General features: G+C 47.7%; 1 protein-coding gene across 3 annotated transcripts in view; it reads right to left on the reverse strand.

Moving 5' to 3' along the window:
* The window catches only part of ZFAT (zinc finger and AT-hook domain containing), a 205,903-nt gene that overhangs the window by 31,037 nt on the left and 155,503 nt on the right, over window positions 1–19,363 (reverse strand). For 2 of the 3 annotated variants that reach the window (XM_070075861.1, XM_070075862.1), the window contains exon 12: window positions 16,202–16,340. In XM_070075861.1, coding sequence (XP_069931962.1) covers window positions 16,202–16,340 — 139 coding nt within the window. The remainder of the gene's footprint in view (window positions 1–16,201; window positions 16,341–19,363) is intronic. The other variant, XM_070075863.1, reaches the window with a different exon arrangement.

Consider the following 19,363-nt stretch of genomic DNA (forward strand, 5'->3'; position numbering starts at 1 on the left):
TCAGGAAGGCAGGGGCTCGAGAGGCCGCCTCCTGTTTACTGCTGCTGAGCTCCTGTACCGGCACCTGGGAGGCCCCCACCACCGCCCCGGCACTCGGCAAATCCTCCTCTCTCTTGAGGTCCTTTTGCAGCCACACCCGCTCTCCTGCACTTGCTCCTTTCCTCTACGCTCATCATTACCCTCAGCCAGGGAGCACGCTCAGACCCCGCTCCCCTGCCCAGGTACAGCGGGATCTCCCCCTTCCCTTCAGAGACTGGATTCTGTGAGGGCCCCACTTCCAGCGAGGCAGGAGAAAGCTGTGTCCCAGGCTCTCCTGAGATGGGCAGCAAGGCTGGGTGGCAAAAGGAGGAGGTCTATTTCCTTCCTTCCTTCCTTCTTTCCTTCCTTCTTTCCTCCCTCCCTCCCTCCCTCTCTCTCTCTCTCTCTCTCTCTCTCTCGCTGGGTGACAAAAGGAGGAGGTCTATTTCCTCCCTCCCTCCCTCCGTCTCTCTCTCTCTCTCTCTTTCTTTCTTTCTTACAGGTAGAGTTATAGACAGTAAGAGAGAGAGAGAGAGAGAGAAAGGTCTTCCTTCCGTTGGTTTACTCCCCAAATGGCCGCTACAGCTGGTGCTGCGCTGATCTGAAGCCAGGAGCCAGGTGCTTCCTCCTGGTCTCCCATGTGGGTGCAGGAGCCCAAGCACTTGGGCCATCCTCCACTGTCCTCCCGGGCCACAGTAGAAAGCTGGACTGGAAGAGGAGCAACCGGGATTAGAACCTGGTGCCCATATGGGATGCCGGTGCCGCAAGGTGGAGGATTAACCAAGTGAGCCATGGCACTGGCCCCAGAGGGTCTATTTTCACTAAACAGACTTCTGAATCCTGCAAATTTTATTGCATGGAAATGTAATTACTGTATTAAAAATGACTTCATCAAAGATTATAAATCTAAATGAGAAACGTAACAGGAATTTGTCACCCCCTTGCCTCTCTTCGTTACTTAGGGAAGCGGTTCCCAACAGGAGTGGCTGTATTCTCTGGAAGGGACATCTGGCGATGTCTGTGACACTTTCCATTGTCACTACCATCACCTAGTGGACAGAGGCCAGGGGACTGCCACGCACTTTACAGAGACCAGGACAGTCCCCAGCAAAGAAGGAGCTGGCCCAGAATGTCCGAGTGCTTTCCCTGCAGGTGCTGCTTTGGCTGGGTGCTTCCTGCACCCATTCCATCTCCTGGCACCGCACGTGTCCAGATAAAATCACTTCACTCACTCATTAATCCAACGAGCACTCTCCAAAAAACCAGGAGCCATGACAACATCCACCAATGACAGCATCATCGCATGTCCTCCACTCACAGGGCAGTCTCACGTGCCAGAGAGCTCACACACAGGCAGGCGTGCTTTCCTACAAAGCCCGCCAACGACTCTAACACAGAGGCTCAGGATAGTGAAGTCACCTTTCTGAGGCCGCCCTGCAAAACCAATAACTGAATCCACATCTGTCTAACTCGGGGCCCTTAACCCCAGACACTGCAGCTGCCCACTGTGACAGCACTTATCCCCAACATCTCTTCTTTCCAGAATCCTGGGAGACCACCCATTCCTGGTTCTTTATAAGCATCTGACTCCATCTCCTGCACAGGCTCCTCATCCTATGCTTGAAGCCCTAGAGCGTCACTAGTACTCCTGGTACATCCAGGGATGTGCAGAAGTATCCCATCTCTCCACCACACATGTGACCTGAACAAGTTACTGAGATGTTTATCCTCAGGCAGGGGACAGCTGAGCTGATCCCTGAGCGTCTGGGGCTGCCACTTTGGGTGCAGATGATGGAGGCACTAGGGAGAAGTACTGGGATTCTGACATGGAGCTTGTCTTGATAAGACTCGGGCAGATCTCATGGGATGCATCACACAACGGAATTATCTCCCAGGCACAGTCACGACGTGCTGCATCTCCTGATCTGACCATGTCAGTGAAAGGCACACAGAAGGTCATTCTACAACCAGCGGTCCTCATCTACCACTGGAGGTGGCAACGATTCTCCAGTAAAAAACGGAAGCCGACCTGAGGGCAACAGCGCATCCCCTTGCTCTTATGGCCACTGTGTGAGAAAGCCCAGTGCAGCAACAGAAAGAGAAGGCTGAGGTGGGGGTGGCTCCTGCCACGGGTCAAAAACCTGGCAGTAGACACTGAATTCTTACTTCTCTCTCTTCTAAGGTGAAAGGCTGAAGCTTGCAGCCGTATGCAGCAGGCGTCCTAATGGCCAGGACATGTGTCACCACGTGGTCTTCCATGGGAGAGATGCCACTCAGTTAAGGAGATGGGGAGATTACTCTGGGTCGTGTGAGCCCATGTCATTTCTACAGAAAACAGCTCAAACAGACGCTTGTTTTCTGAAACTCAGACATGCTGCACTTCTTTTCTGGGAAAAACCAAATGGGTTCGTTCTTTCTTACCCAGAGAATAATAACCTCTGCTTTCACCTTTTTTTGGTTATTACTTATAAACCACCTAAAATTATGTCCATCTCTGAAAACCTTCAAGGAGTGAGGTCCTCTGCTTTTTCTTCTGGCTACACCAATGCTGCTTTTTCCCAGAGATGTGATACATGAAAATGTGCAAACGAAACTACCCAAGGTTAAACTTGGGCTTGAAAATGAAATTAAAGATTCCTTCTGGGGTACTCTTTAATGGAAACCAATTTAGGGAGGAAAACATCCTCATATTATGTTTAAATTAAACTTAATATGATAGTGCCCTCGCATTAATTAAAACTTCAACCTTTGCCACACTGACTTTAATTAAAGAACAACAAATGGAAATGTGTAATCTGGACCGAATGTATAACCATGCCAGTTAATTGACATCAAAGCTGAGAGAAATTAATTTCTACTTCAATTCATTAGCGTCTCAGGCAACACACAGTAAAGTCAATGAAGGATGTGGCAAGTCCACTTGTGACCTTGGTATTGAGTGCACACCGTGGAAAGGGCAGTCCCCCAAACTGTGGGTTCCTCCCAAGGATGATCAACCAGACAGGAGCGTGGAATTCCAGGGGCAAATCAGTCAGGGCATCCTTTGCTCTTTGTGGAATGCAATATACTCTGGAGGAGATCAGGCATTGAAATATTTGCATTCCTTTGTGGTGCCCGACATTACTGAAAATTCAATTTTGTGTTCAATCATAGAGCTCCTGGAAGGGCAGGCAGGGAATGCTGGCAGGTGGCACAGACTCAGTCCAAGACTTGAACCTGGTGCCGGCTGCCATGGCCCAAAGCTGCCTGCTGAACTCTCAGGTCTTAGTCCTCTCTTCCGAGGTGAAATGGCTGCAGCTCACAGCCTTAGGCATTAGGCGTCCTAATGGCCGGGACATGCGACACCACGCGGTCTCCCCTGGGGAAATGCCCCTCGTATGTGGTCTCCCCTGGGGGAGAGATGCCCTCGTATGTGGTCTCCCCTGGGGGAGATGCCCCTCGTACGTGGTCTCCCCTGGGGGAGAGATGCCCTCGTACGTGGTCTCTCCTGGGGGAGATGCCCCTCGTATGTGGTCTCCCTTGGGGGAGATGCCCCTCGTACATGGTCTCCCCTGGGGGAGATGTTCCTCGTACGTGGTCTCCCCTGGGGGAGATGCCCCTCGTACGTGGTCTCCCCTGGGGGAGATGCCCCTCATACGTGGTCTCCCCTGGGAGAGATGCCACTTGGTTAAGGATCTGGACATGCGGAGGTCATTCTGGATCATGTGAGGCCAAGGTAACCACAAAGGTCCTTATCCGGAGGGAGGCAGGAGAGCCAGGCCCAGTGATGCACCATGAGATGAAGGGGAGAAGTGGCCGCAAGCCAAGGCCTATGGAAGCCAGCAACGCCAGCAACGCCTCTCCCCCAGCGTCTGCTGGGAACGTGAGCGTCTTCTGCGCTCCTGACTTTCAGAACCATACAAAGAAAAGTGTGTGCTAATTCGAGCCACCACCAAATCCGTGCTCACACTCCCTGGCAGCTAGAACAAACCCATACAGGCACTAAAGGAAAGGGGAACAAAAGCAATTTAGTTATTCAGGGAAAGTAGATACAGATTAATTTCATTTTATGAGATTAACTCCTTAAGTCCCATGTTTTTCAATCCTGTGAATATTTCCATAATGTAATATTTATGTCAAAGTTACCATAAGTGCTATATTTATCATTCAATTTAAGACTTCAGAGGTGCCCTACATATAGGACAAAGGGACACAGGGGGTTCACAAGTGCAATATGGATTAGGACTGTCGACTTCCTACCTCCTACAGTCCTGTAATTCAGTGCCTGCCCTGGGCCCAGTCAGAGCCCAGCTCAGAACTAGGAACTACTTCAGGGGTGGGAGTCAGGTAGAAAGCCTGTGCAGCCATGGAGGTAGAGGGTTCCTGACGACATGGCCACCATTAGATCTGTCCTGGCAATGGGCCCTGGATGTCTGTACCCTGTCTCAAAAGCCTGCCCTTCCTTCTCCCATGGGATCCTCAAGGGAACATACAACAGAAGGAACAAAGTATGCTATCACTAGCCAGGCTGACATCCCAAACCCAGCGAGGAACACTTGGTAAGCAGAGCTTACGTAAGTAAGGTCTTCCCCATGCCCTTTCTCCCCCAACACACTCCCCCAAATCTCGGGGTCTGTGGCTCTCCGGATAACCATGGGAAAGGCTGGTGAGAGAGAAAGGCCTCCCAGGTGGCCTTGGGGACAAAGAAACGAGAGAAAGTAGACAGCCCTCATGTGTGTGTCTTGTCGACATACTACTGAACATACAGCCACCAGCAGATACAACACATCTCACGCTAGAAAGGAACCACGCCTCTTCCAGGGCATGCAGGGGCTAGCAGGTGTGCGCATGGCAAAGCACCATATCATGAGTCACGATGCTGAATCTAACTTGGCCACTCATTCATTTTGTGGTTGGGGCTCAGTCATTTCCCCTCTCTTTGTCTTATACCAGAATGCCAATATCACAGGGCCATTGTAAGAAACAAATAAAATAAGAATGAATAACATCATATCACTGGAACCATCTATGAATAACTTATTGAATCTGAACCCTAACCAAAACAATTTCAAAATAACAATGTCTAAAAATCAAATACATGACTTTTGAGTTAACTGATTTTTGGATTTTCTGCTATGCTATCTTCCCTGAATCTGGTGTGCAAATCCAAGATACGAATACACACCAAGATACATATGTGCACGTATTCACATTCTGCTAACCAGTCATTTAAAACAGAGATTCTTGCCAGGTACCCAAAGCTAAGACTCCCCTGATATGTCTTCTCTCCTGCATCTTGTATTACCCCGACTGCTCTTCAGAACTGGGGGCCCTGGAGAAGGCTCAGCCCAAAGCACCAAGGCACAGCTGGAAAGGATGCATGTTTCCTGCCATGGCGTCAGAGCGCACAGCTTTGGAAGCAGACCTGAGCCCTGTCCCCAGGCTAGGCACTGACAACAATTGCTTCCTCTGACATCTAAGCCCACTGTTGGGCACACGATAGGACCCTAAGAGCTACTCATGGAAAAACGGAATGAAGAGACAAGTCTATTTTTGTGCAAAAAATTTGTGAAAGCCACACATGCAAGGGGTCTTCCCGAAGTTCACAGGAAGCAAATATTATGGGAAGAGGCGGAGCCAAGATGGCGGAATAGTGAGGGCGCGCACTGATAGTCCGGGAAAATTTAGTTTAATAAAAGGGGAGTTACGGTAGCCGCAGAAAAAAAGAACCAGGGAAAAATTGCACGGGAATCATGAATCGGAGGACCTACTGGGAGAACAAGGTCGCCCACCGCGCGGAAGCCAAGTCCCGGGACCGAGCCGCAGAAGCCCCAGGGTCAGCACGCCAGTGCTCCAAGGGGAGTGCACGCCACACAGACAACAGCGGGGAGACTTGGGACGCTCAGGGCTCCGAGTCCACACATCGGCACTGGAAGGGGAGGTGAGCTCAATAACCCGAGACATTGGTGGGGAAACGGGGGTCAGAATCTAGAGGGGGGCCGGAAAGTGCAGCAAACTCACTACCGGAAAGAAGGAAAAAAAAGCTTCGGGTTTCTCTTCCCCCTAACCTTGCAAAGGTTACAAGGCTGCAAGGCTTGAAGAGACAAAGAACAGGCCTCCTCTCTGGATTTACATATCAATGGGGGAGAGCTAAGGAACTGAGTCACTACAATTCAGTAGCCTAGGCAACCCAGTGGGAGTCCAGAGGAGCCAAAGACTGGAAGCTAAATACCATCAATTCTGCACAGCCATGCCCTGCGGTGTTACTTACCCCCTGAATAAATAAAATAAATAAATAAATAAAAAGAGAGAGATTTACCACGCATAACCTGAGGGTGTCACCTTTGCACACCCTTAACCAGGAAGAACCAGGCAGAGCTCTCAGGCCGCACCCATCTCAAGCCTCCAAGGCTCCTCCTCCAACAGCAGGCAGTCCACTTAACACGGACACAGTAAAAAAAAAAAAAAAAAAAAAAAAAAAAAAAAAAAAAAAAAAAAAAAAAAAAAAACGCACAGTGACGCAAGAAGAATTAACTATGCCGAGTAACAAACAAAGAAATAGAGGGAGCAAGATCAACGATGACACTATGATGCCTCCAAATAAGCAAAACACCCCAAGCCAAGAGTATGAAGATGATGAGATAGAAGAAATGCAAGATACGGATTTCAAAAAATTTATGATAAGAACATTTAGAAGTTTTCAAAAGCAAATCCTTGAACTACAGAAATCCTTAATGGGCAAGATTGAAAATCTCTCTCGTGAAAACGAAATTTTAAGGAAGAGTCAAAATGAAACTCAGAAACTAGTAGAACAGGAAAGTGTGATAGTGAAGAGAAATCAAAATGAAATGAAGAGCTCAATAGATCAAATGACAAACACATTAGAAAGCCTTAAAAACAGAATGGGTGAAGCAGAAGAGAGAATATCGGACTTAGAAGATAGAGCACAGGAAAACATACAGTCAAACCAAAGAAAAGAAGAGGAAATTAGAAACCTAAAAAATATTGTTGGGAATCTACAGGATACTATTAAAAAAACCAACATTCGAGTTCTAGGAGTTCCTGAAGGCATGGAGAGAGAGAAAGGATTGGAAGGCCTTTTTAGTGAGATACTAGCAGAGAACTTTCCAGGTTTGGAGAAGGACAGAGATATCCTAGTACAGGAAGCTCATAGAACCCCCAATAAACATGACCAAAAGAGATCCTCACCACGACACGTGGTAATTAAACTTACCACAGTGAAACATAAAGAAAAGATCCTAAAATGTGCAAGAGAGAAACGTCAGATTACTCTCAGAGGATCTCCAATCAGACTCACAGCTGACTTCTCATCAGAAACCCTACAAGCTAGGAGGGAATGGCGAGACATAGCACAGGTGCTAAGAGAGAAAAATTGCCAGCCCAGAATATTATATCCTGCCAAGCTCTCATTTGTGAATGAAGGTGAAATAAAGACCTTTCATAGCAAACAGAAATTGAAAGACTTTGTGGCCACTCGTCCGGCCCTGCAAAAGATACTTAAAGATGTGCTACACTCAGAAACACAGAAACACGGCCATCAATATGAAAGAAGGGAAAGGAAGAACACCTACCAGTAAAAGAGCATGGGAAGCTCAAAGCATATACTAGAAAATATTTCCGGGAAAATGGCAGGGCAAAGTCACTTCGTATCAATAGTCACATTGAACATTAATGGTCTGAATTCTTCAGTTAAAAGACACCGTTTGGCTAACTGGCTCACAGAACACAACCCAACTATTTGTTGCCTACAAGAAACACATCTCTCTAACAAAGAGGCATGCAGACTGAAAGTGAAAGGTTGGAAAAAGATATTCCATGCCAACAGAAACCAAAAAAAAGCAGGTGTAGCCATATTAATATCAGACAAAATAAACTTTAATACAAAAACTGTTAAGAGAGACAAAGAGGGACACTATATAATGATTAAGGGTTCAATTCAACAGGAAGATGTAACTATTATAAATGTATATGCACCTAATTACAGGGCACCGGTCTATTTAAAAGATATGCTAAGGGACTTAAAGGGAGATTTAGATTCCAATACAATAGTACTGGGGGACTTCAATACTCCACTCTCAGAAATAGACAGATCATCCGGACAGAAGATCAACAAGGAAACAGCAGATTTAATTGACACTATTGCCCAAATGGATCTAACAGATATCTACAGAACTTTCAACCCTACATCTACAGACTTCACATTCTTCTCAGCAGCGCATGGAACCTTCTCTAGGATTGATCACATACTAGGCCATAAAGCAAGTCTCAGCAAATTTAAAAGAATTAGAATCATACCATGCAGCTTCTCAGACCACAGCGGGATGAAGCTGGAAATTAGCAAATCAGGAAACCCCAGAAAGTATGCAAACACATGGAGACTGAACAACATGCTCCTGAATGAACACTGGGTCATTCAAGAAATCAAAAGAGAAATCAAAAACTTTCTGGAAGTAAATGAAGACAACAACATAACATATCAAAACTTATGGGATACAGCAAAAGCAGTATTCAGAGGCAAATTTATAGCAATAGGTGCCTATATCAAGAAATTGGAAAGGTACCAAATAAATGAGCTTTCAGCGCACCTCAAGGACCTAGAAAAACTGCAGCAAACCAAACCCAAATCTAGTAGGAGAAGAGAAATAATTAAAACCAGAGAAGAAATTAACAGGATTGAATCCAAAAAAACATTACAAAAAATCAGCCAAGCGAGAAGCTGGTTTTTTGAAAAAATAAACAAAATTGACACCCCATTGGCCCAACTAACTAAAAAAAGAAGAGAAAAGACCCAAATCAATAAAATCAGAGATGAAAAAGGAAACGTAACAACAGACACCACAGAAATAAAAAGAATCATCAGAAATTACTACAAGGACCTGTATGCCAGCAAACAGGAAAACCTATCAGAAATGGATAGATTCCTGGACACATGCAATCTACCAAAATTGAACCATGAAGACATCGAAAACCTAAATAGACCCATAACTGAAACAGAAATTGAAACAGTAATAAAGGCCCTCCCAACAAAGAAAAGCCCAGGACCAGATGGATTCACTGCTGAATTCTACCAGACATTTAAAGAAGAACTAATCCCATTTCTTCTCAAACTATTCAGAACAATCGAAGAAGAGGGAATCCTCCCAAATTCTTTCTATGAAGCCAGCATCACCTTAATCCCTAAGCCAGAGAAAGATGCAGCACTGAAAGAAAATTACAGACCAATATCCCTGATGAACATAGATGCAAAAATCCTCAATAAAATTCTGGCCAATAGAATACAACAACACATCAGGAAAATCATCCACCCAGACCAAGTGGGATTCATCCCTGGTATGCAGGGATGGTTCAACATTCGCAAATCAATCAATGTGATTCACCACATTAACAGACTGCAGAAGAAAAACCATATGATTATCTCAATTGATGCAGAGAAAGCATTTGATAAAATTCAACACCCTTTCATGATGAAAACTCTAAGCAAATTGGGTATAGAAGGAACATTCCTCAATATAATCAAAGCAATTTATAAAAAACCCACAGCCAGCATCCTATTGAATGGGGAAAAGTTGGAAGCATTTCCACTGAAATCTGGCACCAGGCAGGGATGCCCACTCTCACCACTGCTATTTAACATAGTTCTGGAAGTTTTAGCCAGAGCCATCAGACAAGAAAAAGAAATCAAAGGAATACAAATCAAGAAGGAAGAAGTCAAACTATCCCTCTTTGCAGACGATATGATTCTGTACTTAGAGGATCCAAAGAACTCTACTAAGAGACTATTGGAACTCATAGAGGAGTTTGGCAAAGTGGCAGGATATAAAATCAATGCACAAAAATCAACAGCCTTTGTATACACAAGCAATGCCATGACTGAGAAAGAACTGCTAAGATCAATCCCATTCACAATAGCTACAAAAACAATCAAATACCTTGGAATAAACTTAACCAAGGACGTTAAAGATCTCTACGATGAAAATTACAAAACCTTAAAGAAAGAAATAGAAGAGGATACCAAGAAATGGAAAAATCTTCCATGCTCATGGATTGGAAGAATCAACATCATCAAAATGTCCATTCTCCCAAAAGCAATTTATAGATTCAATGCAATCCCAATCAAGATACCAAAGACATTCTTCGCAGATCTAGAAAAAATGATGCTGAAATTCATATGGAGGCACAAGAGACCTCGAATAGCTAAAGCAATCTTGTACAACAAAAACAAAGCCGGAGGCATCACAATACCAGACTTCAGGACATACTACAGGGCAGTTGTAATCAAAACAGCATGGTACTGGTACAGAAACAGATGGATAGACCAATGGAACAGAATTGAAACACCAGAAATCAATCCAAACATCTACAGCCAACTTATATTTGATCAAGGATCTAAAACTAATTCCTGGAGCAAGGACAGTCTATTCAATAAATGGTGCTGGGAAAACTGGATTTCCACGTGCAGAAGCATGAAGCAAGACCCCTACCTTACACCTTACACAAAAATCCACTCAACGTGGATTAAAGACCTAAATCTACGTCCTGACACCATGAAGTTATTAGAGAACATTGGAGAAACCCTTCAAGATATTGGCACAGGCAAAGAATTTCTGGAAAAGACCCGGGAGGCACAGACAGTCAAAGCCAAAATCAACTATTGGGATTGCATCAAATTGAGAAGTTTCTGTACTGCAAAAGAAACAGTCAGGAGAGTGAAGAGACAACCGACAGAATGGGAAAAAATATTTGCAAACTATGCAACAGATAAAGGGTTAATAACCAGAATCTACAAAGAGATCAAGAAACTCCACAAAAACAAAACCAACAACCCACTTAAGAGATGGGCCAAGGACTTCAATAGACATTTTTCAAAAGAGGAAATCCAAATGGCCAACAGGCACATGAAAAAATGTTCAAGGTCACTAGCAATCAGGGAAATGCAAATCAAAAGCACAATGAGGTTTCACCTCACCCCGGTTAGAATGGCTCACATACAGAAATCTACCAACAACAGATGCTGGCGAGGATGTGGGGAAAAAGGGACACTAACCCACTGTTGGTGGGAATGCAAACTGGTCAAGCCACTATGGAAATCAGTCTGGAGATTCCTCAGAAACCTGAATATAACCCTACCGTTCGACCCAGCCATCCCACTCCTTGGAATTTACCCAAAGGAGTTTAAATTGATAAACAAAAAAGCGGTCTGCACCCTAATGTTTATTGCAGCACAATTCACAATAGCCAAGACCTGGAACCAACCTAAATGCCCATCAACGGTAGACTGGATAAAGAAATTATGGGATATGTATTCTTTAGAGTACTATACCGCAGTAAGAAACAATGAAATCCAGTCATTTGCAACAAAATGGAGGAATCTAGAACACATCATGCTGAGTGAAGTAAGCCAGTCCCAAAGGGACAAATACCATATGTTCTCCCTGATCGGTGACAACTGACTGAACACCAAAGGGGAAACCTCCTGAAGTGAAGTGGACACTATGAGAAATGGTGACTTGATCAGCATAGCCCTGACTGCTGATGGACAACTTAATACATTATCCCTGATAGTATTTTTTTTTTTGTCTGTTCTACTTGATATGACTGGTTTAATTCTGTAATTATCACACAGTTATTCTTGAGTGTTGAAAATTAACTGAAATGTGATCCCTGTTGAACGTAAGAGTGGGAATAAGAGAGGGAAGAGATGTGTAATTTGGGACATGCTCGGGCTGACTTGCCCCAATTGGTAGAGTTGGAAACATACCAGGGGATTCCAATTCAATCCCATCAAGGTGGCATGTGCCAATGCCATCTCGCTATTCCAGGTGATCAATTTCAGTTCACAATTGATCATAATGAAAGGACTGAGAGTCAAGGGGAGCACATGGGCAAGTCTAGTATCTGCTGACACCAACCGATAGAATGGATAAAGGGGAGAGTGGTCCAGCATGGGAAGTGAGATGCTCAGCAGACTCATAGAATGGCGGATGTCCTAAATAGCACTCTGGCCTCAGAATCAGCCCTGAAGGCACTCGGATCTGGCTGAAAAGCCCATGAGAGTATTTCAGGCATGGAAAGCCAAGACACTCTGGCAAAAAGATCTCTGTGAGTGAGATCCCAGTGGAAAGAACAGGTCTTCAAAGAGGGAGGTGCCTTTCTCTGAAGGGAGGAGAGAACCTCCACTTTGACTATGACCGTGTCTAAACAAGATAAGAGTCGGAGAACTCAGGGGGCTTCCATAGCCTTGGAAACTCATAACTGGTGCATAGGGAGATTACTGATGCCATAAACAGGAGTGTCAATTTGTGAAGTCAACAACAGGAGTCACTGTGCACTTACTCCTCATGTAGGATCTCTGTCCTTAACGTGCTGTACACTGAGGCTTAATGCTATAACGAGTACTCAAACAGTATATTTCACTTTGTGTTTCTATGGGGGTTCAAACGATTGAAATCTTTACTTAATGTACACTAAACTGATCTTCTGTAAAAAAAAAAAAAAATTATCAATTCCCAACTTGACTCTCACTGGGATTAAACATGACAATAGGTCTGATCTGATTTCATCATCATTTAAAAAAAATCATCTATTATTTTTCACTTTATGTTTCTGTGTGGGAGCAAACTGTTGAAATACTTACTTAAGGTATGCTAGGCTGATCTTCTGTATATTAAGATAATCGAAAATGAATCTTGACGTGAATGGAGGGGGAGAGGGAGTGGGAAGGGGGGGGTTGTGGGTGGGAGGGACGGTACGGGGGGGGAAGCCATTGTAACACATGAGTCGTACTTTGGAAATTTATATTCATTAAATAAAAGATAAAAAAAAATATTTAAACATTGAAAAAAAAAATATTATGGGAAAAAACTAAGCCAGGCGGGGGGTGGGGGTGGGTGGGAGGAATAAAACATCTACACAGTGCTCAATACAAGAACAGGTGCACCCCGCAGGGACCCAGGTGACAGGGGCCTGGCAATGTCAGCCCATACCTTTCAGGACCAGAGAATCTCTGGGGCTGGCTTGACCTGCTCACAGCCCAATGCACACCTGTGTTCCATGTCCTCCACGGCAGCTTCAAGTTGGCCACAGCGGGAGTATCTGCTCCACAGTGACAGGCACAGGCTGCCAATCAGGCCCCTCTCCTTGCCTCTGGAAGAGCTGGTGGGGAGAGGTCTGAGCAGCTGCTGCCGTCGCCAGCGAGATTCTAGAGTGCGGCAAGAAGCGGCCAAACTCCGTGGACAAGCCCACGCACCGTCCCTCTGCAAGCACCCAGGACAGCAGGTCTCATCTAGAATTTTCCTGGCTCCTGTGAGGTCTTTTCCTCATCTCCCCGACAGCGCTGAGCCCCGACACCCTGGCCAGAGTCCCTGGGGCATGGGGGCAAAGAGATCTTTCCAGCACTGACAGTGTCACGTGCGCCACGGTGTGACTGGCTTAGACCCCATCAATAACGCAGCAGAAGGGTGGGAATTTGCTTCCATGTCCTCTACTCTTTCGGGTTGGATCGGCAGAAAACAAATGTTTCCTGTGGCGGAGGGACAGGCGTGGGATCTGATTGATGACACTATCATCGCGCTGCTTCCACGCTTTCATCATTGCTTTGTGAAAGACTGTGCTGAGCTTGAACTCCTCCCTGCCCTGTGTTTTCCATTCGCTTTCTAAGATTCTGGAATCGACTGGCATTCCCTGGCAGAGCTTTGTTGCCGCAGGGCTGTTCTGGGCTTCTCTCACATTTGTATTCACCTGCCTCCCTACGCTCTTCCACGGACATGTTCAGGAAGGAGACACCTGTGTGTCTCTTGGCCCTTGAGAGTTATTGGCTGCACAGGCAGGAGGACAGCCTCTGCATGCTGGTTGGGTACAAACACACTGCAGAGGGGCTGCTATTGTGGCGTAGGGGGTTAAGCTGCTGCCTGCAAGCATCCCATATGGGCACCGGTTCAAGTCCCATCTGCTCCACTTCCAATCCAGCTTCTTGCTAATGTGAATGGGAAAGCTGCAGAAGATGACCCAAGAGCCTGGGGCCCAGAACCCACGTGGGAGACCCGGATGAAGTTCCTGGCTCCCTATGCCATTGCAGCCATTTGAGGGATGAATCAGCAGATGTAAGAGATTGCTCTCTGTAACTCTACCTTTCAAATAAATATTTAAAAGAAAAAGCCAACACACAGTGTGGAAATGACAGGGGCACAGAGCTCATGTGGTTCTCACGTCCAGGTGAGGGGCACGGGGACCTGCACTAGGTGACGTTGGGAGTTGCTGAATGGTGCGGGACTACTGAGATTTTTCCTTTTCTTTCTATTACTTTCAATAAATTCTCCCCATCTGCACTTGGTTTTCTTTTCTGTTTTCTCTCCTACTAAAATATCTTCATGAGACCTTGTAGTTTCTCAATTTGCTATAGAGGAAGAGGTACTAAAATAGCAACGTAACAAAACACTGCCAATAAAATGTCGGTTTCTCAAGCCAGTCTTACAGTCTCTTTCAAGTAAGTGTGGGGACTGCTTGGCTGCCAGCTGTGCTCCCCTCTCTGAGACCGCTGGACACGGAGGTCCTCAAAAAGTGCAGAGGCTCCAGCCATCCTAGATGTTTTCAGAAGTCACAGAGCAAGGAACGAAAATGCACTGTGTGCCCGACGCTGGAGATTTCCTCTCACTTCTTCCCCTCCACCAGCGGGGGAGCAGGCAGGGAGAAATGCCATTGTCTGCTGGATGGCCTAAGGAGCAGGGGGACGTGCCCAAGCTGCATTGCTAAAGACAAAAAACGCAGGTTTGAGCCAGGCCCCCCCCCCCCAGCACATCCTGCCCCCGGCTGCACAACACTGGCACACATGCTCCCTGTCGCCCCACATGGTAACTTCCCAGCTATCCTGAGTTCTGTGCTGTTCATCTCTGTCCTTACAGGAGCCTGCCACGCACTGTGCTGCAGGATGCAGCCAACTCGACTGTTCAACATGAAGACGCATTTTACGGCGGTTATGGTAAACGGAACTCCACGCTGAATGGGAAATGCCAAGCGTCCCCAGCTGCCACAGAGCTTACAGCCCACGTCTCTGTTTCCCCGGGGCAGGTTTCTAAAACCAGCCCCAGCTGCAAACCATCTTGTAACTCGGGAAGGAGCAGTAACTCGGGAAGGAGCAGCAACGCACGCACCGCGTGTTGCAATCCTTTTTAGTTGAATTACCTGAGTGTATTTCTAACTGCAGCGGCATTTCTTTGTGTGGAGACAGCACATAAGCTCAGCCCTCTCCAAAGTATGTGGTTATTTATTGAAAAAAAAAATACTTTATAGCATCAGAGATTGTCTTCAATTCTCAGTAGTTTAAATATTCTAGAATGTTTTTCCTTTTACTGATGAATAAGCAATGTGGGTTCTCAATAAATATTTTTAGGTCAAAAAAGTTCACCTATAAATATGCTTTAGTGGTAAGTGCATAGAAGGAAAAATCTAGAAACCACATAATGTTCAGTAACAAGACAGCTCAAGAGCTTCCACTCAAGCACAAAAAGTATTCAGAAACTTTTCTTAGTAAGATAAATGCTCCAGGCCGGCGCCACGGCTCACTAGGCTAATCCTCCGCCTTGCGGCGCTGGCACACCAGGTTCTAGTCCCGGCTGGGGCACCGGATTCTGTCCCGGTTGCCCCTCTTCCAGGCCAGCTCTCTGCTGTGGCCAGGGAGTGCAGTGGAGGATGGCCCAAGTGCTTGGGCCCTGCACCCCATGGGAGATCAGGATAAGTACCTGGCTCCTGCCATCGGATCAGCACGGTGCGCCGGCCACAGCGCACCAGCCACGGCGGCCATTGGAGGGTGAACCAATGGCAAAAGGAAGACCTTTCTCTCTCACTGTCCACTCTGCCTGTCCAAAAAAAAAAAAAAAAGATAAATGCTCCAGCTAATCAGTGTTCAGTAAAGACAACAAACCGGTAACCTCCAGGTCGCACCCTTCCTGCATGGACACGGAGGGGAGGACCCTCCTGGCACACCAACATGGCAGCAGGGAGACCCTGGGCAGCATGGAACACTGTCCTTATGCATTTTCTGTCCGGGAGCTATAGAGTTAAGCAGGTGATAAGTAACTCTGATGAGTAACAGTGAAGCAGTGAAGGTGACAGCCGTAACAATGACAAAAAAGTAACAAATCCAAAGGGTAGGGGCTCAAGCCCCCCAGGCAGGCGGCCCCTCTCCTACCTTGCTGGATGAGCGCCTCGGCCGCCAGCTCCTCGCTGCCCACGTTGCTGTACTCCTCGTTGGGGTGCTTCCTGTTGTAGTGCCGCTTCAGGGAGCCAGAGATGTTGCAGGAGTAATGGCAGTGGGCACAGCGGAACGGCTGCGGGGCGAGCAGAAGCGTTAGACAAGGAGACAGGCAAGGTCGCCCTTCTCCTCTTCCCCCACCTGGTGGGTACCTGGCCCAGGGAAAGCCCCTCCCACCCGTGCCACACCCGATCTCAGGAAGGCTGAGCCCTGCCTCTCCGCCACCCGCTGAGAGCCCAGAGTGGGAGTTTGTTTCCAGTAGCTCATCTCTTTTCTGTTTTGTCCACCGCAGAACTCAAGAGTCCGGTTGCAGAATTAGAAACCAAGAGAAGGCAGTCAGCTACCGCTTTCTATTATTTCCCTGATAGATAGCTGCTGTGGCTAAGTGACTGCCTCCTCTGCACTCACCTACAAGCACCTGCACACACGAGCGCCAGTCGTTAGGGAAGTTCACGTGGGAGAACTTATTCCCAAGCCCACCTGGGCAGGACGAGCACTTTCAGGGTAAGGGCACAAATGAGTCTGCAGTCGGTCTGCCTATTACACACTGCTCTGGGGGACCCGTGAAGGTCTGCTCAGGCCTCCAGAGGGCCCCGGTGAGACCTGGCCATCGGCTGTGCAACACATGTGCGTGCATCTGCATTCCTACCACATCTCAGGCCCCTACCTGTGGGCAGAAAGGCGCTGAGTATCCTCCTACCAGGGGAGGGAAACCTTTTGTTCTACCAGAGGCCATTTAGATATTTGTAACATCAATCACAAGCCATATAAGGTTATCAACTTAGAAATTAGCCTGCTGGGGCTGGCATTGTGGTGTAGCAGGTAAAGCCACCGCCTGTGATGCTGGCATCCCATATGGTTGCCAGTTTGGGTCCTGGCTACTCTACGTCCAACCCAAGCTCCCTGCCGATGGCCTGGAAGAAGCAGCGAGAGATGCTGGATGGAGCTCCAGGCTCCTGGCTTTGGCCTGGCCCAGCATTGGTCATTGTGGTCATCTAGGGAGTGAACCAGCAGACGGATCTCTCTCTTCCTAGAACTGCTTCAAATAAATAAATAAATAAATGTTACTTTGAAAAAATAGCTTGCAATAGACTTATTGAAATTTGAGTCCCGCCTGCAGTTGCCTTGGCAGAGCCAGACCAAATGATTCTGCAGCCTTACACGGCCCACGGCTGGACATTCCCCACCCCTGTCCTAAGACGCGTGCTGTACGACTCAGACACGAGTGCTACAGGGATCCTAGTTTGCACTTGGGTCCATGTGCCGAGAGCAGCTTCCCAGCTCAAAAGGAACAGAGGCGCATGGTGTGGCCCATGGTGGTGGCAAACACGCTGCATGTGCGGAGGATTCAGATGGGACCGGGGCACCTCTGACAAGTGGGGGATCTGATCCTCTCATCAGAAAAATGGAGAGATGACAGTACCTGCCTTGTACGGTTGCTGTGAGAACCTAACAACAGGACACGAACTACGTCCAGGAAGCTGTATAAAGCCAAGCTTCCTGTCTACGTGAAGGATTTCACCACAGCTCTGGCTGTGCACCCAGGAGCTGATGTGGCGTGGTGTCCATGAGCCCACCTCCACTCCTCCACAGCCCACTCACGGATCTTTGCGTCACTGTTATTACCCAGAGGAGCCACACAGCCACAGTGGCGTCTGAATGTCTCAACAAACAGGGAAAGGGCCCTCTCTCTCCCACTTTCAGAGGTTTCCTCAAGCCTCCAAATGTACTGAAGTCTTCCCACTGAGAGAGGGGGAGAGGGGAAGAGGAACCCTACCCTGCCCTCTGCCTAAGCCCTCACACTGCTGCCCATCCTCCCCACGCCCAACCCCAGACAGCAGTCCCCACTCAGCCTGTCCAGGCTCTCCCCCACCACTCAGGGCTCAGAGACCCCCGGGGCAAACAACTGCTGAGCTCTCCTCTCGCCTCCTCCGGCTGCACCCTGCGCCGTGACACTGTGCACCTGCTGGGTGATTCACTAGATCTGCTTCCCAAGGTCTGAAAGTCAAGGAGGGGTCTCCCCAAGGTGCTGTCCCAGGGCCAGGCTAGATCCACAAGCCTTGACCCACAGACGGGCATCTCCACGGGGACTCTCTGTGGGTGCCTTAAATAAACACAGGAGGCTTTGCGTGACATCAGCTGCTCTCTCAAATGGACAGGCACCCTGGCTTCTCCTTCTCTCCTGCTGCCCCTCTCATCTCTGGGGCCCGATGCCCTTCCTGGGGAACCTCTCCAGATCCTGCCCCTGCCCCTGCCCGTCTCCATCCGTCACTCTGGCTCGGAGAGGGGTGCTGGCCCAGCACAGAGGGAAGGTGCTGCCCCAGGAGGGCATTCTAGGGCAGAAAGACACAGGGCGGTCACTCCAGGGTATCAGCACACTGTGACACATTCCCAGGACCCAGCCCCGCATCCCGACCACACTCCACTACTCTGCCTGTGTTAAGTTCCTACATTCAGCCCCTCACGTAAGAGAATCCTCATGGTTTGGCCCAAAGGGTTTACTACACAAAGGAGCTACAGCAAATGCAAAATTAGTCTGGATTTCTATCTACTGAGCAGCGGACAAACGACAGCCTAAAATTCCAGAGTAAAAGCTAAACTATTTTTGTACGTTTTCATCTCTAAGAAAAGCAGATATTATGAAGTCATTATCTTTGCCATGCTGGCACTTACACAGAAACCAAAAGAAAAGCTGGAATGCTACTCTGCTGGCACCGGCGGTCAGGGGGCACCAGAGCAGGGAGGGGAAAGGGCAGCTGAGGCAGGACCTCACTCAGGACCCTCCCCCCCTTCCTGTGGCACGGCAGATCAAGACTACTGAGGAGGAAAGTGGCCGAAAGGCGAGCATTTAGGCAAACACCACAAGGTGAGCCCAGAAGTGAGATCAGTCTCCGAGCTGCCAGTCGCAATCAAAATCTCCAACTCTTTTTTTTTTTTTGGACAGAGTGGATAGTGAGAGAGAGACAGAGAGAAAGGTCTTCCTTTTGCTGTTGGTTCACCCTCCAATGACCACCATGGCTGGCGTGCGGCGGCCGGCGCACCGCGCTGATCCGATGGCAGGAGCCAGGTACTTATCCTGGTCTCCCATGGGGTGCAGGG

Source organism: Oryctolagus cuniculus, chromosome 6, assembly GCF_964237555.1.
Source record: "Oryctolagus cuniculus chromosome 6, mOryCun1.1, whole genome shotgun sequence".
In the NCBI taxonomy this organism is placed as follows: domain Eukaryota; kingdom Metazoa; phylum Chordata; class Mammalia; order Lagomorpha; family Leporidae; genus Oryctolagus; species Oryctolagus cuniculus.